The sequence below is a fragment of the Neopsephotus bourkii genome, unplaced genomic scaffold (assembly GCF_033783945.1).
Source record: "Neopsephotus bourkii isolate Nb327-2 ecotype Australia unplaced genomic scaffold, CSIRO-AGI_Nbou_v1 NB_1589, whole genome shotgun sequence".
Taxonomy (NCBI): Eukaryota; Metazoa; Chordata; class Aves; order Psittaciformes; family Psittacidae; genus Neopsephotus; species Neopsephotus bourkii.
The window spans coordinates 2,290,643-2,312,004 of record NW_026902065.1 but is presented as its reverse complement, the minus strand read 5'-3'; the positions used below and the strand labels follow the sequence as shown (position 1 = coordinate 2,312,004).

Here is a 21,362-nt window from a genome sequence, read left to right as displayed (position 1 = left end):
GTTGGAAATGCACTTGCCCCTGTAAAATCAAAGCTCTTTACCGCTTTGCCAGTTTGGGAGATAACTTTAGTGTGAGGTACTCTAGCTCCCCTAATAAAGGGAAAACACTGCGTTGCTGCAAAAGGAGGCGTGGACCAGGGAAGCCCGAGGTGTACGAATGCCATCTGCTGGCTTAATCACAAATCATGACCCTCCAGCAACCGCTGGGGCCGTCTTGGGAGATGGATGTGTGTTGGAGGCCCAGTTCTCATTTCGTGTACGGGCATGAGCCAGTCACATTATTCCATAACGAAACTCATGTCAATAGAAGAAGAATCAAGTTCAGATTCTGTACTCCCGGCCTAATGTCTATGTCTGTGCTTGAGCATTGTGCTTATGTCATCAGGGTTTTGCTAGATTAGGAATAAAAGGAAACTGTCCTTGCAGTTTTGCTGAATATCGTGTTGAGATGTACTAATCCTCATAGTATCTAACGGGTACATTTATACCCATTAGATTATTTTATTGTTTTAAGTGCAGTGCTGCATGGGAAGGGTTCTGCACAGCAAAGGCAGCCTTAGCGCAGGTGATTTAACCTCTCTGGGTTTGTGAACAGCTTTCCTTTTCAGGGCAACAACTTGGCTTGCCTCAGAAGGGAGCCAGGAGAGAACAAGCTGCCTAGGAAGGCCTGAGGGTGAAACAGAGAAACCCAAACGGGCACAGAGGAACCCACAGATCTCTAAATTCACAGGACTTGAAAAATACCAGTCATTGGATGGGTTTAATTTGCCTTTACTTGCTTTCTGGCTCCTGAACTGTTAAGATTTACAGGCAACTCATTCTCTCTCTGCAGCATTGCTCCAGACACTGTAAGATGTCAGCACAGATGGAATAGCACTGACCAGGGCATGTGCTTTTATCTGTATAGAAATGGCAGTGATTTAGGTCCTTTTGCTTAGAAATATTATGGTGTTTTTAGAAAACATGCTTTCAGTTTATAATAAGAACTATCATATTGACATTTTATGAGTAGTCAGACCATTTTCTTTCTATATGTTTAATTCTCTTGGGTCTGTGTATTAACCAATGCAGCATCTCCCTCACACTCCCCATAACACACAGTGTGATGCACTGTAGTGTTCCAAGGATGATCCATTCTTGTGAGGCTTTACCCATTCCACAGTTTTACTCAGAAAAAAACATCTTCCTTTTATTTTTTTTCCAGTGTACTTCACGTTGTTCCCAAATGACCCCCAACCAAGCAAGCTGAGGAGGCTGTCATTATTTAGTGCCTAAACTCTAAAAAAAGGTCAGAGCCAACAGCATAGCTAATGATGGGAAGTGCTTAATGACGGCTCAGTGATGGGTGGGATATGACTCATGAAGGAAAAAGGGTTGCAGAACTGCAATCACTGAGTGCACTGCATGGCAGATAAAAATCTCTAACTTCTTGTAACCTCAAGCCCACAGCCCCCTTTTCATCCTTCCACTCCCTTTCCTGGTAGCACGCCAAGAATTTCCAAATCACCCACAGCAGGACCTTGCAAAGCCACAGCTAACATGGGAGTTCAGGCTGACCACACTCTCCACACCCGACACCCAGCCTCTGCCTGCGCCACAGGATGCCAGTGAGTCATACTAGGATGTCCCCCTCAGCAAGGACAGCAGTCCCATCACTTCTTCCCCCAAACCGAGTCCTGTGTCTTCTACAGATTAACTGCATTACAGGAGTGGATCAGTGCAAGTATAAAGTGCAAGTAATGAACTATACCATCATCATCCTTATCATCACTGTTATTATTTTTATTCTTTTCTTGAAAAGAAAAAGGAATTAAAGGAAGTACAGGGGTTGATCAGAAAAATGGGGAGGAGGAAAGAAACTGTGCTCCATGTAGTGCAGAATTTAGGTCTAGTTGTGTAACAGGATTGTATTTGACAGTGTTCAGAGGGCTGGGTCCAGGATTTGTGAAACCATGTGGCTTCCTTTACTTTTGAATGTTCCTTTCATTCCCTCAGTAGGCCAGCTACAGGTATGGAGCAATCAGGCAGAAGTCAGGCACATTAGAAAGCCACAGGGTCGTGAAGTATTCACTTCTTAGCAGTATCAACATTATCTTCTTATTTGAAGCAGATGATTTGTAGTTCAAAATTGAAACAAAAGTACTTTTCTGAGTATTCCCACACCTGTTTTACAACTTTTTGTTTCATATTTGTGTTTTCATTTGCATTCATAAATGCAGTAACAGCAAAAAGAGTCTCTGCCATGTCACCACTGCAATATGCACACCCTGAGGACCAGTGGCAATCTGCTGGCTCTCCTCATTAACAGCTAGCAATGATCAGACCATTTACTAGACCTTAAGACAGATCGTGGACTGTTGCTGCCACCTTTGGAAGGTACCAAGTGTACCTGGAAGCACTTATGTATCTATAACCCTGTAATTAAATAGCTGTAACAAAATGTGGAGATACCTGCTTGATTTTCCAAATGCTTGGGCTTCTCATCAGCTCTTTGGGAAGAATAAGGAAGCAAAGCAGAAAGTTGAATGTCTAATTAAACCGATGGAAGGTATGTACTCAGCTCTGCAGAGACCCTTTGAGAGACAAAAGCAAGGGAAGAGGTGCTCAGTGCCATTACAGGCCTGCACTTTATCTTTGCTTCGTAACCTCAGAAACATGGAAGCAATTCTTGCTGTGTAGATCTGTAAATCTGATAATGTTTTATTTCCCAACAAAAATGGAGGCATGGTAGAGATAGACTTGAGGAGTGACTTCATGCTTAGCACAGCCTGTTATTTTAAATGTCAGTCTCCTGGGGGAGGTTCCCATGCCAAGAGCTGTCTTCAGAGGTTAGACGCTGTGAAAGTGGGTGAACACACACCCAACTCGTAACTCAGTCAACCTTCTACCTTCAAAACGCAGAACAAAAAGCTTACAAAACCACACTAATAAGTAGGGCACATAGCTGGGAAACAGCAAGAAGGACATTTTATTTAAACCTGGATAAAAGAAAACAAACCATCACAAAAGAGTTTCTGTGCTTCTCTGCAGCACACCACACCTAGGAGACTAAACAGGAATATAATCATCTATATGTATTTATTCAAGGCAGGGATCTGACCTTTCCAGGTTCATTTGTTTCAGTAAACTTTGCTCATATTCATAAGACTTGCAAGACTGGAACATCAAATAATTGCTGATAATATAAAAAAGTGTGATAGGAGGGACAACAGTGTTTCTTATTATGTGATTATCTTGTTTTTCTTTGAGACTCTGAGAAATAACTTCAAGTATTTTGATTATTTTCCTGACAAATGTACATTTTCCTATTGGTCACTGCACTTCCCCAGATATGAAGCTTTTCTGTGGTCTTTGTGAATCTTAATGAATACATTAAACTGGGTACCAAATAATATTATTGCAATTATTTTGTTCCAGGCTCGTCACTCAATCATCCTCTCAGATGAAATGCCACCGTGCAGGTTGAGCAACAGATCCAGACTGCCTCAGGGATTGGGTGGCTTCAGTCTTTGTCACTTGACCCCAAAATGACACCATGTCCTGACCTATAAAATGAGGACAATAAAATCTATTCACCTTTGTAAACACTGGTGCAACATATGGTTGAATAGCAGTATGTAAATTCAAAATTGCAATTAAACTAAGGCAGAGAGCCAAGTAATCACAAAGCGCTCCCTACTTGAACCAAGCTCATTAATAGTTCTGCTGCTGGAACCATTTTTCTAATGACTTGGTAATGAGCTGACTAAGGTCTGCAAAACCAGATTCTGGATAACTTTTTAAAGTATATGATTACATGGTGATATTGCCTTGGAAAAAAAAAAAAAAAAAGATACCTAAGCCAAAGACTTAAAATCTGTTCTTGCTTATTCCCAATTTGTGTTGGTTGTAACTCTGCAGTCAGCTGTGCCATGAGGAGGAATGAGGGTATTCTGGCTTTTCTGCTCGTTCCCAGCACTGTGGTGGTACTTCAGTAGTACAGTGGATCTGCTACTTTCTGAACCATCAACCAAAAAGGCTGTAGCTGTACAACCAACTCACATGTCTAACTTTCTTCCCTTGCATGCTAGGTTACCCAGGACTCTTAGCAGACAGACAGCTTCATTTTCTATGAGAGGAGATGCATCTGCAGGTAAGGCATCACACTTAATTAAGCATGTCCCTCCACATGCAATGAAGGCACTATATACACTTGAGTGGGGTACACTGCTCCTTCATTCCAACCTGTTTTTCGTAAGGTAACATCAGCCAGTAGCCTCAATACCAACAAATGTTGGACATTAATCTGTCTTCCTTCCTTCTCTCCTTCCTTCTAGCACACCATTAACTGAGGTAATCTACTCGGGGAACCCATTTTTAAGTCCAAAGTAGATTTATATTTCTAGTTCACAAAAGCACAGTTCTTGCCTGATCCCCACTATACCACAGGCATGGATCTGCAATAGAGATGTATTCACACCCACAGCATACAGGTTAGGAGGTGGCACCCCCTAAGGCCCATCTCTGGCCTTCACCCTTAGCAGCTCCACTTCATTACCTCTAGAAACACAATAAAATTAACCAAATAAATCAGCACGTGCAATATCTCACATGCTTTCTCATTGTGTTCCTTGTTCAGGCTTCCTTTTGAGCAAACAGTTCAGCTGGAGTTTGCTATCCAGTCACAGAACTATAGACTGCATCAGACAGAAGAACCTGATTCTCTCCCCTCAGCTTTGACTTTTCCCAATGGCTGCCTACAGTGGGAGAAATGAAAGTGCAAGGCCTGGGGCACATGTCACGTTTTAAGTTCTGCATTGAAAGAAAAAGACTCCTGTCAGGGCAGTTTCCTAGGTCTACATTGAGTCCAATATAGTGAAAGTCCAACCCAGTTCCCCACAGCTATTGCAGCAGTGGAAGCAACCACAACCACCATAATGGAATGCAAGACGTATATACTTTGACCTTACTTCAATTATTTTCTGCATCTGTAATCACAGTGTATTCACAGACATAATCTAAAAACCTATAATCTAATGCAGGAACCAATCCTCCATGGGGGAAGACTGAACGCTGTATTTTTTCCATTTTAAAATTGTCAAGAGGCTGCCTATATGCTATTTCCAGATAAAGAAAGTTATTTATTTCTCATGGCTATTAAGTGATACTAAAGAAGTGTTTACTGACCATACCAACAGCAGACCATCTTTGAGACTATTTGTGAAGGATACGTTCAATGCATGAAAAATGAAACGATAGCAAAAATAGTCACAGTGACCACATCTCTGTGATCAAAACCTTTTCCTCAGCTTCAATGTTGTTTATTAAAGTAACAGGGACGCTGCTCATTTGGTTTCTGTTGTTTGCAGAGACGGCAGCCTGAAGTTATTTCAGTTATTACACCTGCCAGTGAGACTCCACCGTCAATGGCTGTGGTTTTTATGAGGAAGTTGGCTCGTTGTTTGCCCAGCAAAACACTTCACAACTTAAGTCCTCCTGAGCCTTTCAGAGTATGAAAAAGAAGAGATTTTCATCTCTGCAATGTGTTTCATTTTCAGTTATTAGGAAGCAAAACATTTTTTGATGCCTAATGCTGTAAAGTTGATGAGTGATTGATTAACTCCATCACAAACACTCAAGCAGCAACTTTTTCTGCTGCCACTAGAAACATGAAGCTATAGGCCTTGCACTTGAAGCAGAGCATCGCATGCAGAGAAAGCACTGTGTACACCTGGGCCTTAGGGCAAGGGATGAAGAGCAGCTGTAGGAAAATCCCCCTATTTTGAAGCCCAAGAAAATGGTAACAGTGGTAGGCATCCTCTGCTAGTATCAGAGATGTGAACACCTTACATGTTCAGAGTTGCTGACCTGTCCTCCCACTCCCAGGTGGAAATTAAAATCCCAGAGTAGGACTCCTCTGTGCCTATGTAGTATTTCCAAAGAACACAACCAAGTCAGCACACTGGGTGCCTCCCACGTCCTGAAAGATCCTGGGGAGTGCTCACAGCATGACACCGCCCTTGGTTTTCCACTTGGCTTCTCCTGCATTCCAGCTTTCTCTTGTTCAGTGCCAAACTAAAGAACACGGCTCCTATTCCTTCAGCAAGTCAGGAACGCCATGTCCCTGTTATCAGCAATGCCCTCTGAGGCCTGTACAGTGTCAGTCTGATGAGCCACACTGATGCTCCTGAAATTGTTCAGTTACCTCTGACAGATCTGCATGCTCTGAGGAGGACAGATCTCCTTCACCTTTATCTCACGCCTGCATTACAACCCTCTGCGCTAATCCAGAGGTAAACTGCAGAACCTGGGGCTGATAAAGAGCCTGGAAAAGGCCTCTTGAGACATGTCTGTGGAACCAGGTGCCAGCTTTGTATTTCCCACGTAAGAGCCAAGTTCAGACAGGGACTAATGATTTTGGAGGGGTCCAGGAAAGATTACACTCTATACACCTCTCTTTGTGGACAAAAGGGTAAATCAGAAGGGTGGTAGTCAAGCATGAAGATGGGTGGAGGAAGCATAGGTGACATTTTGCCTGTTCAAGGTTTTTGATCTTGTGAAGCATTTTATGGGGTATTTAGTATTTCTGTGCTGCTGAGAGGAGTTCCGTTTCTAAACTCCCATTCAAAGTACCTGGTACTTCCCTCTCTTCCCTGGCCATCCAACAGTTCCTGACAAACTTGAAAGTTCATCACAAAGGATTTTTAGGGATGAGCAGGAAGAGGTCACAAATAAGGGGTGACTGACAGAAAATGTGTTTTTCCTCAGCTATCCTTGTTGGTGTAGGTATCTAGAAAGCCATGCCTGTAAACCATCGTGAGTACAACGTCACTCCCTACAGGTTGCATGTGAGTAGCTCCACTCACCCACATAATAGCTGGAATAAAGGGTGCAACATAAGCGGTGCTTAACGTAACCCCAGATCTTTCGGATTAGCATAGCGGCTTCACACCACACCGATGGCACAGCACAGCATCGTGCTTCTCACAGCACACAGGATGGTGTAGTCTTCCCTCTGTGCATGGTCAGGGAGCCCCACGGGTGCATCTATTCACCCCAAACCTCATCTCCAAAGTGCTCCCCAGCCCGACTGAGTGCCACAAGCCAAACACACCCTGCAGCATCTTGGTCAGCAGTGCCATCACTGCCATTCTTTTCCTCCCCTGCCACTACCTGGCACCTTCCCCCGCCTTGGTGTCAAAGCCCCGCTCAGCGCAGGTCCCACAGGGGCCGCTGGGGATACGAGGCCCCGTGTGTCTGGGCCTGCCCCCTTCCCCCGCACAGGACGGTGCCTGTTGGGGGCCATAAGTGTCGGGCGGGGGCCCGCGGAATCCCCCGGGGCAGCCCGGCCCCTCCGAAGGAGGCCGGTACTAACGCGTGGCCCCGGAGGAGGCGGCCATTGAGGGGTTGAGCGATCGGGTCCCGCGGGGAGGGGGCGGGAGCGGCGGCGCCTGCGTGCCCCCCGCAGCCGAGGGGGCCGCGCCGGGCGCTGGGGCGGGGTCTGCGGGCGCCGACGGGGCGGGCGCCACGTCGGCAGCGGGGAAAGGCGCAGGGGTGAAATCTCTGGCGGAGCGGAGCTGAACCGAGCCGAGTCTGCTGCGTGGTGAGTGGGGGCTGAGCGGCCGCCGCCGTCGTCCTGGTCCCGCCGTTAGCCGGGCAGCCGCCACAGCCCCCTTCCTGCCGCCGCTTTGCTCCTCGGCGCGGAGGAAGGGAAACTTCTGAGGAAGGAGACGGGAGGGGACTCGGCGGAGCCGCCGGAGGGAGAGGCGGGCCTGGTGGAGCGGGGCCGCCGCCGCCGCCACCTGCCCCCGGCGCTTTTCGAATCGCAGCCAGCCCGCCTTTGTGCTCCCTGCCGCGGCACCGGCGGGCGGGAAGGACGGGGAGAGGGCCGGGCCGGCTGCAGCGGCTCCTCCGCGGCCTTGGCTGCCACGTCAGTGCCGCCGCCCTGCGTTGAGGTGCCCGGCGGTGCCCGCGGCTGTGGTCCGCTGCCCGCCGCCTCCCGAGCGCTGCCGGGGAGGCAGGTAGCTACGAGGCGGGGGCTTGCGCCGCGCTGCGAGCGGGTGTGAGGCCTCGACGGAACAGGGCGGGCGTCTGCTCGCTTGTGGGACCGGGACCGGGAGCGGGACCAGTCTCGGGGGCGGCTTCCGGGTCCTGGCCTTGGCAGAGCTCCTACCTGGGTGGGCATCTGGGGGAGCCAAGCTCGTCTTGGCCTCCTCCCTGGCTGGTGTTGTGCTCCCCCGTCAACTTCTCTGTGTCAGGAGAAGCTTTGCTTCATGTGGTCTTCGTAGCCTTCGCCATATACAGATGTTTCCTGTAGTAACCTGCTGTTCATTCCATGCAGTTCTATCAAGGCCAGCTTGATGGAGTAGGATGTGGAAAAGTTTTTTGGTAAGCTGTTTGGGAGCAGCTTGTCTTTCGGCATTCACCTAGCCTAGGTGTTTGTGTGGTGTGGCCTGAAAACTAATGCAAGTTACTTTAGCCATGCAGCAGGTTCTAGTCATTGTGTGAAGCTCATAGGCAGCCTCTGTGGATGTGATTAAATGCTTCCTTCTCCTCATGTAACCAGGCTGAAAACAAGAGCTCTGAATCAGGATATCATTCCATGAGGAAGACGAATATCAAGTGCATGTAGCCTGCCTCAGTGTTCAGGCAGTATGCCTCTGTAAACTGGAAGGATGCATGTGAGATAGCTTAATTTAGTTCGCAAATACTGCTTTGTATGCACATCAGTTATAAGCCTGCTGAGTAAATGCTACACAGACTTTTTCTCTCAAAGGTTTATCTTAAGCTTTGGTTAAACATTCAGTGAAGTTGGTGTTGCCTCCTCAGTACAAAAGGTGGTCCTTGTCTGGCAAGTCAACAGGTCTAAATGTCAGACCAGAGCCAACAATCGCGGGGAATGCATGGGAAAGAGTTCATTAGCAAGAGGTGGCAAGGAATTTCAGTGACTGCTCTATCACTCCAGCTCTTAGGTGCTGTCAGGTTTTGTCTTTGTAGGCCTCATGGAGGAGGAGTGCTGAGGCAAAGTGGACCTCAAGGCATTGATAAAGCATTACAAGAAAGGGAGAAGGCTCTGCCTTAGAAAGCTGAGCTAGCAGGAGGCATAGGGTGACAGGACTGGTAAAATGGAGCTTCCATGGCCTTTCTGAAGCTGTACCCTGTGCCTTCCTGGAATTTACCATCTAATTTCTAGAAACCAAGTTTGGAGAATTAGAAAAGGGGAATTTTTCTTATGAATCCTTGCTTCGGAGAAAACTTCATTGCCAACATCGGGTGTTCCCTGGAGCCTGATCTATATTTTAATTGGAGAAATGCTCTGGATTCTCATATAGGTAAATATGATGCTGTAATGTCCTGTGCAAAGTTAAGGGTTAGGGTGATTTTTGTTTTGCAGGAGACACGCTTCCTTTTTTGCCTTCAACTGTGTGTGCAGGGTGTATTTGTTTTTTAATACACCACATGCACATAATTAATGTTGCATTACCGTCCCAGCTGTGTGCTGAGCCCTGCATACTGTGAGCCTGTTGTTTAAATCTTTTGTGGTAGGCTTGGCATGTTTTCTGGGGGGCTGTAGCCCATTCTGCTATAGCTTTAAAAGTAATCAGTGTTCACACCTGGAAACTTCTGATCAACTTTTTGCGTTCTTTCCCTGAATACCTTGTCTCTTTTTCCCCTTCTGGAATGGGTATGATGGCTTCCAAGCTAGTCTTGCTTTGTACATAAATCTGAATTTTGAAGCTTGGCTTTTAAACAGAAGGCTTGTTGAAATGTCAGCTATGCTCTTGGTTTTTAGCTGCACGCTTTCTACGTGCCTGGATTTGCTTTTTCACTTTAGTGCTGTTAGCGTTGACTCTTTCTACTTACAGAAGCTCAGTCAACTGTCTCCTTTGCATTAACTAACTTAAAAGCATGTTTCCATGTCAGCTGTGCTCTGAGGGTTATGTCTGAGAGAATTAATAGCACTGAGCACTCCCACCCATAAACGTTACAAGCCCTAGTCCAGGGTGTAAAGCAGGAAAGCTAATAGTCAGGGGTCACTTGTTCACCTTGAAGTGGTACCCTGAAGAGCAGCCATGGGTGGGATTACCTTTTTGGCTTCATGCTTGTTTCTTTGTTTAATTTGGAGAGCAGAGCACTGCAACTCTTTCCAAAAGGAATTCCTTAAAGTATCACCCCTAAAATAATTATTTTCATCCATGTGAAAGACGTGAGGTTCATTTTGAAATCTGCAGCTGCTGGAAGAGGGGAAGGAGAGTCATGCATGTGGCAAGGACTGTTTTGTCTTCCATCAGCTCCGTAGCCAAGCTTTCTAGCTTCATAACTGGTGGGCAGAAGGAAGCTTATTTTTTTTAAGGTGGACTGAGACAAGGGAATTGGTTTGTTTGCAGTTCTGTCAGGTGAATAGTTCCAGCAGTGTCTGCTGCTGCAGCAGCCTTCTGGAGCAGTGTTATGCTGCCAGCTGAAGTTGGCTGCATCCTTGTGTAGGTTCATTGCTACCCGCAAATGTCTGAGTAGTGGCATTGAAATGAGCCAGTTTTTACTGGCTGCTGCTTGGGCCAGGTTTGCTGTGCTGAAACAGTGGGGCTTTTTGTTTGTGAAGTCAGAAAGGCATCAAGAGCATCATCTGAAGCTCGGGAAGTTGCACACACATCTGTAATGGGTAGAGCTCACTTCTCAGTGGAAGGCTAAAAGTTTACACAGATTGCTGTCTAAGAGCTGCAGACTCATTAAGGAGAACCTGTGTCTTAACATTAATTATGACACTGTAGTAATCCTCATGACAGCATGTAGAGCAAGTAAATTGTTTCCATTGCCTAAGAACACAAAAGGAATCAGTGTTTTGGTCAGTGAGATAGATTTCTTAAAATTCTGGTGTCTTAAGGCCATGCCAAGTGCACTTCTCCCTAAGTGTGGGGCTCCCTGTATGATACCCACCATACGCCCATGGCAGATACGTGGCAGTAGATGACCATAAGCTGTCATTAACCTTCTGCTTTTCTCATAGGTGTACGTAGGATACTTGTGTGGAAGCACCTAACTAGAAATCTTCACGAAGGAATATATTTGGTGAGAAAACTTTATTTTAATCAGCTTTGATGTGAACGTACGTGTGGCTGAAGTGATACCTCCAGAGCTTTCTTGGGCTTTCGTTCAGGGTCCTGAAACAGCATTCATGTTATAAATAGCTCTTAAAAATCCTCGTGCAAACCAGTTCTTTCTTTACAATTGTATAAAAGTTGGAAGTTTCCTGTATATTTCATATTCTGACAGTATGAAAGTGTGTTTTCTTCTTTAAAACCAATAGAGTGACTTCCTTTTTTTTTTAATTATTCTTTTAGTGTGATGGTTGATACGTATGTTAATGCATTGTTAAAGATGAGAAGTTATCCCTTAACTCTTGAAGGACTAGCACATTCCTAAGTGCAGTGAGGTGGGGGAAAGCAAAAAGTAGTTTATGTGCGTCCCTGTTTGAAATGTCTTTTTAAGATCTGGGTTTGCTTCTCGTTCTTAACATAAGAGCATCATAACATCTACACAGATGAAGAAGGAAACTGGAGAGTGCCACTGGTATGCTAAATGTCTGCTTCATGAATGTCTATGAGTTCTGCCAGGACTCTTGGAGATCCTACCTCATTCCATGGGATCATTAAATGGAGGTGTTAAATGAACCCCGTGACAGAAGACACTGTGAATTTGACATCACTGGATGAAAATGCTAAAGTTTATTTTGCATTAAGGGTTCAGGCTTCTGACAAATCTTTGCCTTGTTGCATGTGTTTGCATTGCTGTAACAATTGTGAGTGGTTCAGTGCCTGGGGAACATTGAATTTACAGCTTCCCACTTAAGTTTCCGAAGTTTGCTAATCAATACTGCGTCTGAATTACCTCCAGTTCGCTGCACAATTATCTTTGCACCTTCAGATCGCTGCCATAGATGTCAGCTGAGTTGTAATCTCTGTTGGGTCTCATAAATTTTGCTTTCTTCTTTTTTGTGGGGACAGGCAGCAGGCAGTACACAGTGTGAAGAGAAACCTGCCTTAGGATACACTGCAGTCTGGTGACCAGGGGACTCTCTTGCAAAGTGGAACATAGGAGCTTGAATCTTAACAGACAAAGGAGGCATCAAATCGTAGGTGAGTGCTTTCACCTTAATGGTATTGCGTAGGGAAGGGTTTCTGGTTTTCTAACTCCAGTTTTTGAAGACAAAAAAAAATACGTTCCTGCCCTCTTCATCTGAAGACTGGATGAAGTCATCTGCCACTAAGGAGTTATTCCAGGCCTTTGACCTCCAGTCAGCAGAAATACTCACCTTAAATCTCTGGAGGGGAGCCAGGTTTAAAACATGCTCCTGTAGTATTTCCTGTTCACCAGATATGCTACACCTTGTCTAGCACACAGGATTTTGGATAGCTTTTCAGAGGCTCTTAAGTCTCCTGAGGTGTTAAATTGGATATAGGGATGCATGACGCAGGCTGTAACCTAGATACCTGAAAATTTTCTGCTGAAGTGCCTTTTTTTGGAAGCTCAAAGTAGCAATTTCATCTGGGTTTCTTCTGGGAGCTACCTGCTGGCTAGATACAAACGTATTAGTGGAGATAGTTCTTTGTAACAAATACTTTATCTCTGGCTTAAGTCATTTGTGTCTCCCATGAGTCTGCTTCAGAACCATTTTGGTTGCTTGCTTATTTCTTTATTTGAAGTAAGGCGCGCTAGGCTGTGATTATTGTTTTACATTTTTTAGGATCTTCCCATATGCAGTGAATAAACTCCTTCCAAATTCCTGATCAAGTAGCTCACGTATTAAGTAAAAGCATAGTTGCTTCATCTTGTACAGATGTTTTGATCAGTAATGTCAGGCCTGTCAGTTTCTTGCAGCATCTGCCTTCTCTTTCTTACAGTGCCTGGTATTTTTGTTTCAAGTTGTAAAAAAGGTAACAACCTACATGTACCTTCAGGTAGTGAGGATGAAATCCTTGTATTTCTTTCAGCTTGCATTATGCAAAGGTGAATGCAAAGAGGTCATGTAGGACCTGAATAGGGTCCTTTCCCAGAGCCTGACTGCACTCCATTGCTTCCTGGGATCAGTTGGGCCTTTTTTCTTTTCTTTCGACTTTTTGATTTGTGATGAAATAAAAGAACAAGGAATTCTATAATTGATACTTTTTCAAATTGCCTTTTAGCTCTCATGCATTTAGCCTTCCGTGTTGACGGGTTGCCACTCATTTTGCTATTTCGTAGGTTCCATATTTGCCTTTGTGGCTTTTGAGAGGTACTTGTTCAGCATTGCCACCAAATCAGTCATCCTGCAGTAGGGTGGTTGCTTGCTTTCCTGTTCAGCTTCTTGTGTAAAGGTATCTGCGTTTTCTGAGTTGTGAACTGATACCCTCAGTTCTGATTGTGAGGACTCTTTAATATTCAGTTTAGGCTTGCTTCTCATCCAAAGATCTGTCATTTGTGTGGGTGCCATTTTTTACTGTGATGCTTTGATTTCATAATTGTACTATGAGGGTTTTAGGTGCTGTTTTCTAGGTGAGGCTTCCCACCCTCGTTCTGTTTCTGCCTCCTCATCCCTTCTTTAGATCCCAGCTTTCTCCCCCAGAAAATACAGAGAGATCTAGGCACAGCAAGAGAAGCTGGAATTATTTTTGAGGTGATCAATGTTTTCTGGAAGAAACTGAATAATTTAAAGGCTTGTTCAGGGATAAGAGAACTAAGAGGTCACTGGCAGGAAGATAGAAGGGTGCCGAGTGGTATAATTCAACTTGGTTTTCTTTCTTTTCCTGACCTCGGTGTCTGCTAAGGAGGGAAGGCAGGATTTGCAGGAGGGTTTTGGTTTCATACTGTTTTTCTACCTGCTTTTTAGGTTTGAGATGTACTTACTCGGTGGTGTGGCAGCTCTCACCAGGCCTGCTGACCTGGAGGGCTCCTTTCTTCAAGTACTGAGTCTGGCTGAAGAATGCAAAAGCACAGTCTGATAACAAAGAGCAGCAGTTTGGCAGGAGCTGCTATAGCTTATCTAGGAGTTCCTTTGCTGTGGAACTTAAACTGCGTGAATTTTGGGTACACAGATTACATTTATGCTTTGCCAGAAAAGATGTATAGCATATGTGAATTTCTTTTTTAGGCAATAATGAATCAAACGGACAAAAACCAACAGGAAGTCCCATCATACCTTCATGATGAACCACCAGAAGGTATGTATTAGTTTTCATAATCTGATTTCTGTAAATTCACAGAAATTCATCAGTTTTCTCTTTTAAAAACAGATATGCAAGCTGAACACCTTAACTTTCAGTTAAGTAAAGTAAGGAAGCCAGCCCCAGGATTGGATGGTCCTAGGTTACTGTTCATTTCACGTTTGCATTATCCTAATGGCAGTAAGACCACTGAATCTAACTTGGTAAACAACTGTACTGATAAATTACAGAGAAGATGGGCTTATCCTGAAGGACATAATTTGCAGATTAGTTTCCAGAGATGTAAATTGGTCTGCTGTTCGTTATGTGAGGTGAAAAGATCCTGGCTTTGCTTTTGGACACCTTGCTGAGTTCATAGTTCCTTTTAAACAAGATGTGCTTAAAAATATATGGAACTTCATTACTACTTTTGAGACCCTTTTCCGTCATACAATTAACTGTTGTTCTAACTGTTGAAATAATCTCATGGTTTCATAAAAACAAACTCACTCACACTTGACTTCACTGGATGGGTGACATCTTGGTCTCCTGAATGAAATGAATCTCAAATTGGATATTAGATCTGCAGAGGAAATGCAGTTGCTAATGAGCAGAATTCCTTTCCAGACTGTGGAGCAGCAGGACTGTGAAGAGCCCTGTTTGCATAATGTGTCTGGAAGCATACTAGATCAAAAGCCATTCTTGGCACACAGGTTGTCTCTGTTCTGTCTTCTCTTGCTTTAAGACCAAATGTGTTGGATGTGGAGGTCTGTGAATCCCATTTCCTTCTCAGCTCTTCAATATGTAATGGCTCTTTAAAGCTCTGTTTGTTGGTTTGGGGTTTTATTTTCCTCAGCTTTTATATATTGTATAACTGAACAATTTGCTTCAGTTAGTGCATAATAAACTGTTGTTCAAGTGTAGCAGAAAGGGTTGAAGCAAAATAGCTCACTCTATTTGTAACTGTTAGACAGGAAACACAAGTACGAGAAGATGACAGGAAAAGTGGCACAGTGGTTCTTAAGCTCTGCCATCCTTGAACTTGTTACAGTACCATGGGGTGAGGACGAAAGTCTTTTCTGCTTAAGCTCTTGGAGGGTTGTCAAGATCCCAGAAGCATTTCTGAAAGTAAATGCCATGTTGGAAGACTATGCCCTAATGTGTGTTATCTTCAAGTCTGGCTTTTAAGGCACCTTTTTTATTTTCTTTTTGCTTTAAAGACTGAATTGTGGTTTATACATGTTAAACCTCAGGTATAGAAAGCGAACAGTGGTCTGACTGGTAAACTACAACTGATTCTTGGGGAAGGCAGTGAAATAAGGGGGCATTTTTTATCTTCCCAGAATATTCAGGTGGTTCAGAGCATGAGAGCAGAGCCTGAACATCACTAGATAATGCAAGGTTTTGTTTAAGATTTGTGAGCAATTAAGACTGATTTTTTTTCTGCACAGTATCTTCTTTCAGTATGACAAGAACCAGTATGAATATGAAGGCTAAATAGATGAAGAAAGTTGGTGTAGTTAAAGGGAGCAGAATGAAACACAACTCATCTTAATAGAAACTCCATCTTTGAGAAGGCTTTTTCCTTTTGATTCTGTTTCACATGCACTCTTGAAGCTTTGAGTGTAGTTAAAATGTTGGAATACTCTTGAAGATCCCTATTTTAAATATACAAGACCTTCATATGCGATATGCTTACACTGTCATATGAAGATGGCCAAACATGGATGGGAGGCATTCATATTTGCAAGAAGATGGGCTCTCGGAACAGGCTGCCACAAAAATCGTCAGAGGAAAGGCTCAGTTTCAAAACCAATTTGCAATTTTTCATAAAGATATAATAGTTCCAGTTTGTCCAAATCCCACTCGAACCTTAGTGCCCAAAGGCTTTAAAGCCATACGTAAGTAGAAGCAACTTTTGGGCTCATGCTTTCTATGAGCAGTCCTATTCTAATGCTTTATATTTGCAACCTAAATTCATGCAAACTCTTTCGCTGTTGGACTCAGCAGGAAGCTGGCTGCAAGGCAGCATGATCCAACCCCTGAACAAGGAACAGGTGTTTTCTTCCTAAATTTAGGAATGATCTGGTTTACTTTCTTTTTCATACTGGTTAGAAACAATCGGAGAGCAGGAGTGCATATCCTAAACCAGAAATCAACCAGCAGTGAAGACTTCACAGCTGCAGGGTGTTTATTAGACCTCATGGACAGTGCAAACAGGAATGAAATGGGGATGTGTCAGCCACAGCCAGCAAGTTATTAATACACTTAGTCACAGTCAGTATTGACACTTGTGAAATAGAGTAGATGTTGTCCACCTGAAGTAATGTAAGAAGAAACCTTTCAAGATTACTTTTGTTTCTTTGTTGTTATTTTTCAAGTTAGCTCTGGTGGGTCCTTTCTTGCTAATATGACCTCTGACTCACTGAAATCAGCTCTGAAAATTCAGTGTGATAAGGCTTTATTCACCCTGATGATAATGATCCAGTTAGGTGGAAGTGAAGCACTTTCTGACTAAGTTTTTTTACAAGGTGTGGAAGTCTGGTCACAAGAATCTTAAAGTGATTAATACCTGGACAGTGGATTTTATACCAGGCTCTATATACTCCTCTGAGTGTTATTCCTTAACATCTTTCTTTATGTAAATAGGAATTCTGACGTGTTTGAGTTGGCAGCGTGTTTTTGCTGGAGATGTCCAGGTTGAAAGCTGTGGGCCTACAGTGAGCCAGACAAGGGTATTACTTAGCTTTAGGTAAAAGACTGTCATTTATATTTGTAGTTTCCATGATGCTTTCTCTTACGTATATCAGTTTCTTTAATAAGAGACACTAGTGTAAGCTGGAAGCATTTTTAGTACTTTCTGCTCCCTTGAGCTGCACTGTCCCTCTGGATACTTTTGTTTTGGTTGAACTTGTAAGAATTTCTCTCTTTGGCATCTTCTGTTTGAATTATTTGGGGCACTCATATGGGAACTACACTTTTAATGAATTCCATGTCCTGGATCAGTCCTGGCATCATCAAAAACTCCCTGGAGGTGCCTGAAAAGTTGCTTACCTTTGTAGGGAGAAAGTTGTTCATCTTGTAGTAGATGAGTGCTGGGAGGCAACTCGTGGAAATTGTTTTCCAAATGCAAGTTGTTGGCAGTCAGGGTACTGGAGACTGAGACGTGTTGCACTGGTTTTCTTAAGGCACATCACAGTGCAGAGTGAATGCGGTGACAGAGGCAGGATAAAGGTCTCTGGTGGATCTAGATCTTGATTCTTCTTTTTCCCGTGCCCCTGTAGACTTACCCTCTTCCAAGCATGTTCTTTCTGCTGCTGACTCCCTCACCTCTCTCTTTCAAGTTTGTTTCTTCCCTAGCAAACCCAGTGTGGTTCCGCTTGCTCTTTTCTTGGTTCTCCCTGTTGTTTTTCCACGAGAAAGGGAAATGTACGTGTTAAATCCCATATATTACCTACAGGTAGCTAGAAAATACAAATACTGTGGAACTCTTGCCCTGTATTTAACTGTCTGTCTCTTGCCATGGTTCACTCTGAAACTTTTTTTTAAAGAAGGGTTTGGGGTTGGTGAGGACAAGACAGAAGCTGAAAAATTCTGACCTGTCCAACACTGCTGTGGAGACCAGAGATTTCTCAAGGTTCACACTGAAAACACCTTGCAGAGAAATGTGTCAGGGTGACTGGTTTCTAGGTGCAGTAGATGGTATTTTCTTGTGTGCTTAAATACATTAACATACCATTTCATCTTCCTGTTTTGTCTTTGACGAGTAGATGATGCTTATGCAGTAGCGGGTGTGGGGCTGCAGTTTTAATTTCCTTTAGAGGCAAGGTACAAATGTCTCTTTAGCATTTCAAAGCTTACATTTAGAAATATGAAGTAATTACCCAACTGTTAGGCTAAATGCCTAATTCTGGGAGTCTAATACTTTGAGGCTTTGTAATTGTACCATAAAATAGAGAATAGAAATTTATTTATACAAGACACTGTGAAAAATGCAGATTAAACATAACATTAAAAAGAACATAGTTATGTGGTCAACAGCATGTGGAAATCCTATGGTTTGTGATTTGGTTTTGTGCGTCATATTGGGACTTCTGTTGGGAATCTTTAACCTCTCATAACTATAATGCCTTTGGGGACCACTTTTGGTACTTTGTAGAATCACAGAATGGTTTGGGTTGGAAAGCATCTTAAAGCTCATCTAGTTCCAGCCCCCCTGCCATAGGCAGGGGCACCTTCCACTAGACCAGATCGCTCAAAGCCCTGGCCACTCTGGCCTTGAACGCTGCCAGGGATGGGGCAGACAAATTACTATGTATTATTTATTATTACATCATTTTTATTATTATACATGATTATGTATTTATTATTGGGAAATAAACCCTTTCTTTGTTACATTTCCATAATTTCATTTAATGAGCTTATTTGGCCATTGGACTCCTCCCTCCCTGCTCCAAATTACAGGAAAGGGCTTGCTGGAAGAAGATTAAATGTTTTAATCCTAGCTCTGTGATTGACTTCACTGTTGCTTCCTCCCTCAGGTTCAGTAAAAGACCACCCGCAGCAGCAGCCTGGCATGCTTTCTCGTGTGACTGGTGGCCTCTTCAGTGTCACAAAGGGAGCTGTTGGTGCCACGATTGGGGGTGTTGCTTGGATTGGAGGGAAGAGCTTGGAGATAACCAAAACAGCAGTTACATCTGTGCCTTCAGTGGGAGTGGGGCTAGTCAAAGGAAGTGTTTCTGCTGTAGCTGGAGGTGTTACAGCTGTAGGATCTGCTGTTGCAAGTAAAGTGCCTTTAACGGGAAAGAAAAAGGATAAGTCTGACTAAATCCAAAACTGAGACATATTTGATTCTCCAGAATATTACAACAGTGGCATTAAAATCTGCTCAGATTTGGACCATGAGAAGCCATGTGTCTTAGACACTTTATCTTCTAAAGAGTTGTGCAAGTAACTCTATTTCATCTGCAAAGGACGGAAGAAGCTTGGATGGCACGGCGTATGAAGATTCATTAGAGCCTAGATTGAAGCTTTGTGTCTGGTGAAATGTTACACTAGATAACTATAGAAGTAAGTGTATCTGAAGGGATAATACATATTTGAATATTCATTTACTGTAAGTCTTTTGCCGTTTTGGACTAAAATGTGAACACAAACTTGGTAGTCTCTTCCGTACCATCAATATGATGAGATACCATTTGCTGTTCTCAGTGGTTTCCACATCCTCCTGCTAAGGATCATTCAGCTGTGTAATGGCATTGTTGGATGTGCCTGAATAGTTTGGGTTTTGAAACAGTATTTGCAGGCAGCCTGTAAACTTCCAGTGACTGTTCTGCCCATGCATACTGGAGCAAATAGAACTAGTGTGGTGCAGAAACTGGAAGTCAGAGTGGAGATAGAAGTGAGAAGGTTCAACAGCATGGTAGAAGGGATCATAAAGAGTAAACTAACAATGCCTTATTAGAGAAAAATATCTATTTTACTAGGTGAAGCTGTCCGAAGAACTGTCCACTCGTTTCAGTGCAGTTGACAGTATGAGTTTTAGACTCTCTTTATAAATCCTGGTAACTGAAGCCTTTTCCATTTTTACTGAAACAAGATTGCTCCATCTCAGGTGTATGTGCTGGCAAGTAAAAACTTGCTTCTAATAAACTTCTAAACACTAGAAAAAATGATGGTTTAATGGAAACTGGGCTGATGTTTGTGATCATCTGGCACAACTGTCTGACTTGAAATGCCTTTGTGTAGTTGGAAATCACTGAAGAACTGGCAAAGCTGTTGTCTCAACTCCATGATGCACCAGGTTAAGTTTCTTGCTCTGTTAAAGCAAATGCAAGGATTTTTTCACTACATCTTTCTCTCATACTTTGCATTTTGATGTTTGAGTCAAATGTAATACTCTTATTTAAAAGAAACCAAAAAAAGTAGATGGGGCCTTAAAAGAAAATAGAGAGAAATATCATCCAAGTAACTTGTATACTGACAGATTCCAAATGCTGACACATCTCCAGTGGGAACATCTGTAGATCCTCTGCAGCGTGAGGGGGAAAATGCACTTGTAACAACACAGCTTGAGGTTGCCTTAAAACAGACGCTGTTGGTGATCTTTTTGTGTACTGACTTTGCAGATAAGTAACCTCTTCAGAAGCCCACAGAAGGTGGCTGTGGATGTTGTGTATGCAGTGCTTTCTACAACCTTGTGTTCCTGCAACTTCTAAGCACATAAGCTTCCTTTTTCAGTGGCTGTGGTTTTACAAGAAGGCTATATAGGGAGACTTTTTAGATACGAAAAAAAAAATCAAAACATATCACTTATCTAAAGCTTAGTCCTTTTTTCACAGATGTTGAAAGTGTACTGTGTGTAAGTTATGGTACAGTAGTCACCTAGCCTTTCTGAGCCATTGGTACTTCAACTACACTCCAGAGCAACTTTATCTGGTATCAGTAATTGTATATGTTGGTAGTACAGTATTTGGAAGCATGGGGATTTGGGGTGGTGGGGAAAGCAAAAGCCCAATAAATAGCTTTATCTGCTCCTTTGGTTAGATGCACCAGCTGCTCAGCTCCAACCTGCTGCAGGGATGTGGTAAGTTTATGCAACAAATGGAAGACTTTAACTGTTTTTAATAGTCAAAGCTAATCACACAGAATGCAGTGCAGTTCAAGGATGTCAATTAACTCTAGAAATGAACTAGCCTGGGTATCGGAGGCAATGTGGCTGCAGCAAATAACGTGTGGTCTGCTGTGCAGTTCCCAGTGTAGACATATCCCCAGCGTGCTACCACTGAACCCTTGGAGTAACCTGTTTGGAGCACAGTGGTATTTGTGACACTCGACCAAACCCTTCCTAATAGTTTGCTGAAAATGGATGAACTGCTCATACCCCTTTTTTATGACATTCTCTAATTTTTATACTATGAAACTTGCTGCAAAACAAGTACGGTCTGAGATAAGCAATGTGAGATCTGTAACAAGCTGCCGACACACTTCATGATGTTTTGTTCTTGACATATCCTGTAGTTATTACTTCTGAATCTTGTAACTGAAACACTTCAACATGGCATATGGTTTTAGTTTTCAAAAAAAGCTTTGTCCTGTATCTTGCATATTTTTTTCCATTCACTTCTGAAACTTGTTTTTTCTTAAAAACTTGTTCTGATTCTTTCCTGACACTTGTGAAACATTAAATTGTTGCTGTTTCAGACA

The 21,362-nt window shown here is 43.3% G+C and overlaps 1 protein-coding gene and 1 long non-coding RNA gene across 3 annotated transcripts; one reads left to right on the top strand and one right to left on the bottom strand.

Moving 5' to 3' along the window:
* Positions 1 to 2,945: 2,945 nt before the first annotated feature.
* LOC133222228 (uncharacterized) lies at positions 2,946 to 4,628 on the bottom strand. Its single transcript, XR_009728231.1, has 3 exons — positions 4,458 to 4,628; positions 4,042 to 4,126; positions 2,946 to 3,545 (listed from the first exon to the last, which is right to left on the bottom strand). It is a non-coding gene; the product is annotated as an uncharacterized LOC133222228 (long non-coding RNA).
* A 2,931-nt stretch (positions 4,629 to 7,559) lies between these two features.
* On the top strand, positions 7,560 to 21,362 carry TMEM263 (transmembrane protein 263). 2 transcript variants are annotated; one of them, XM_061371826.1, is made up of 5 exons: positions 7,560 to 7,582; positions 10,985 to 11,046; positions 11,989 to 12,113; positions 14,105 to 14,174; positions 18,698 to 21,362. In XM_061371826.1, the coding sequence occupies exons 4-5, from the start codon at positions 14,111 to 14,113 to the stop codon at positions 18,982 to 18,984; spliced, it is 351 nt and encodes a 116-aa protein (XP_061227810.1). In that variant the 5' UTR covers positions 7,560 to 7,582; positions 10,985 to 11,046; positions 11,989 to 12,113; positions 14,105 to 14,110; the 3' UTR covers positions 18,985 to 21,362. The 2 variants fall into 2 exon arrangements, with proteins under 2 accessions (XP_061227810.1, XP_061227811.1); XM_061371827.1 differs by lacking the exon at positions 7,560 to 7,582 and adding an exon at positions 7,814 to 8,000.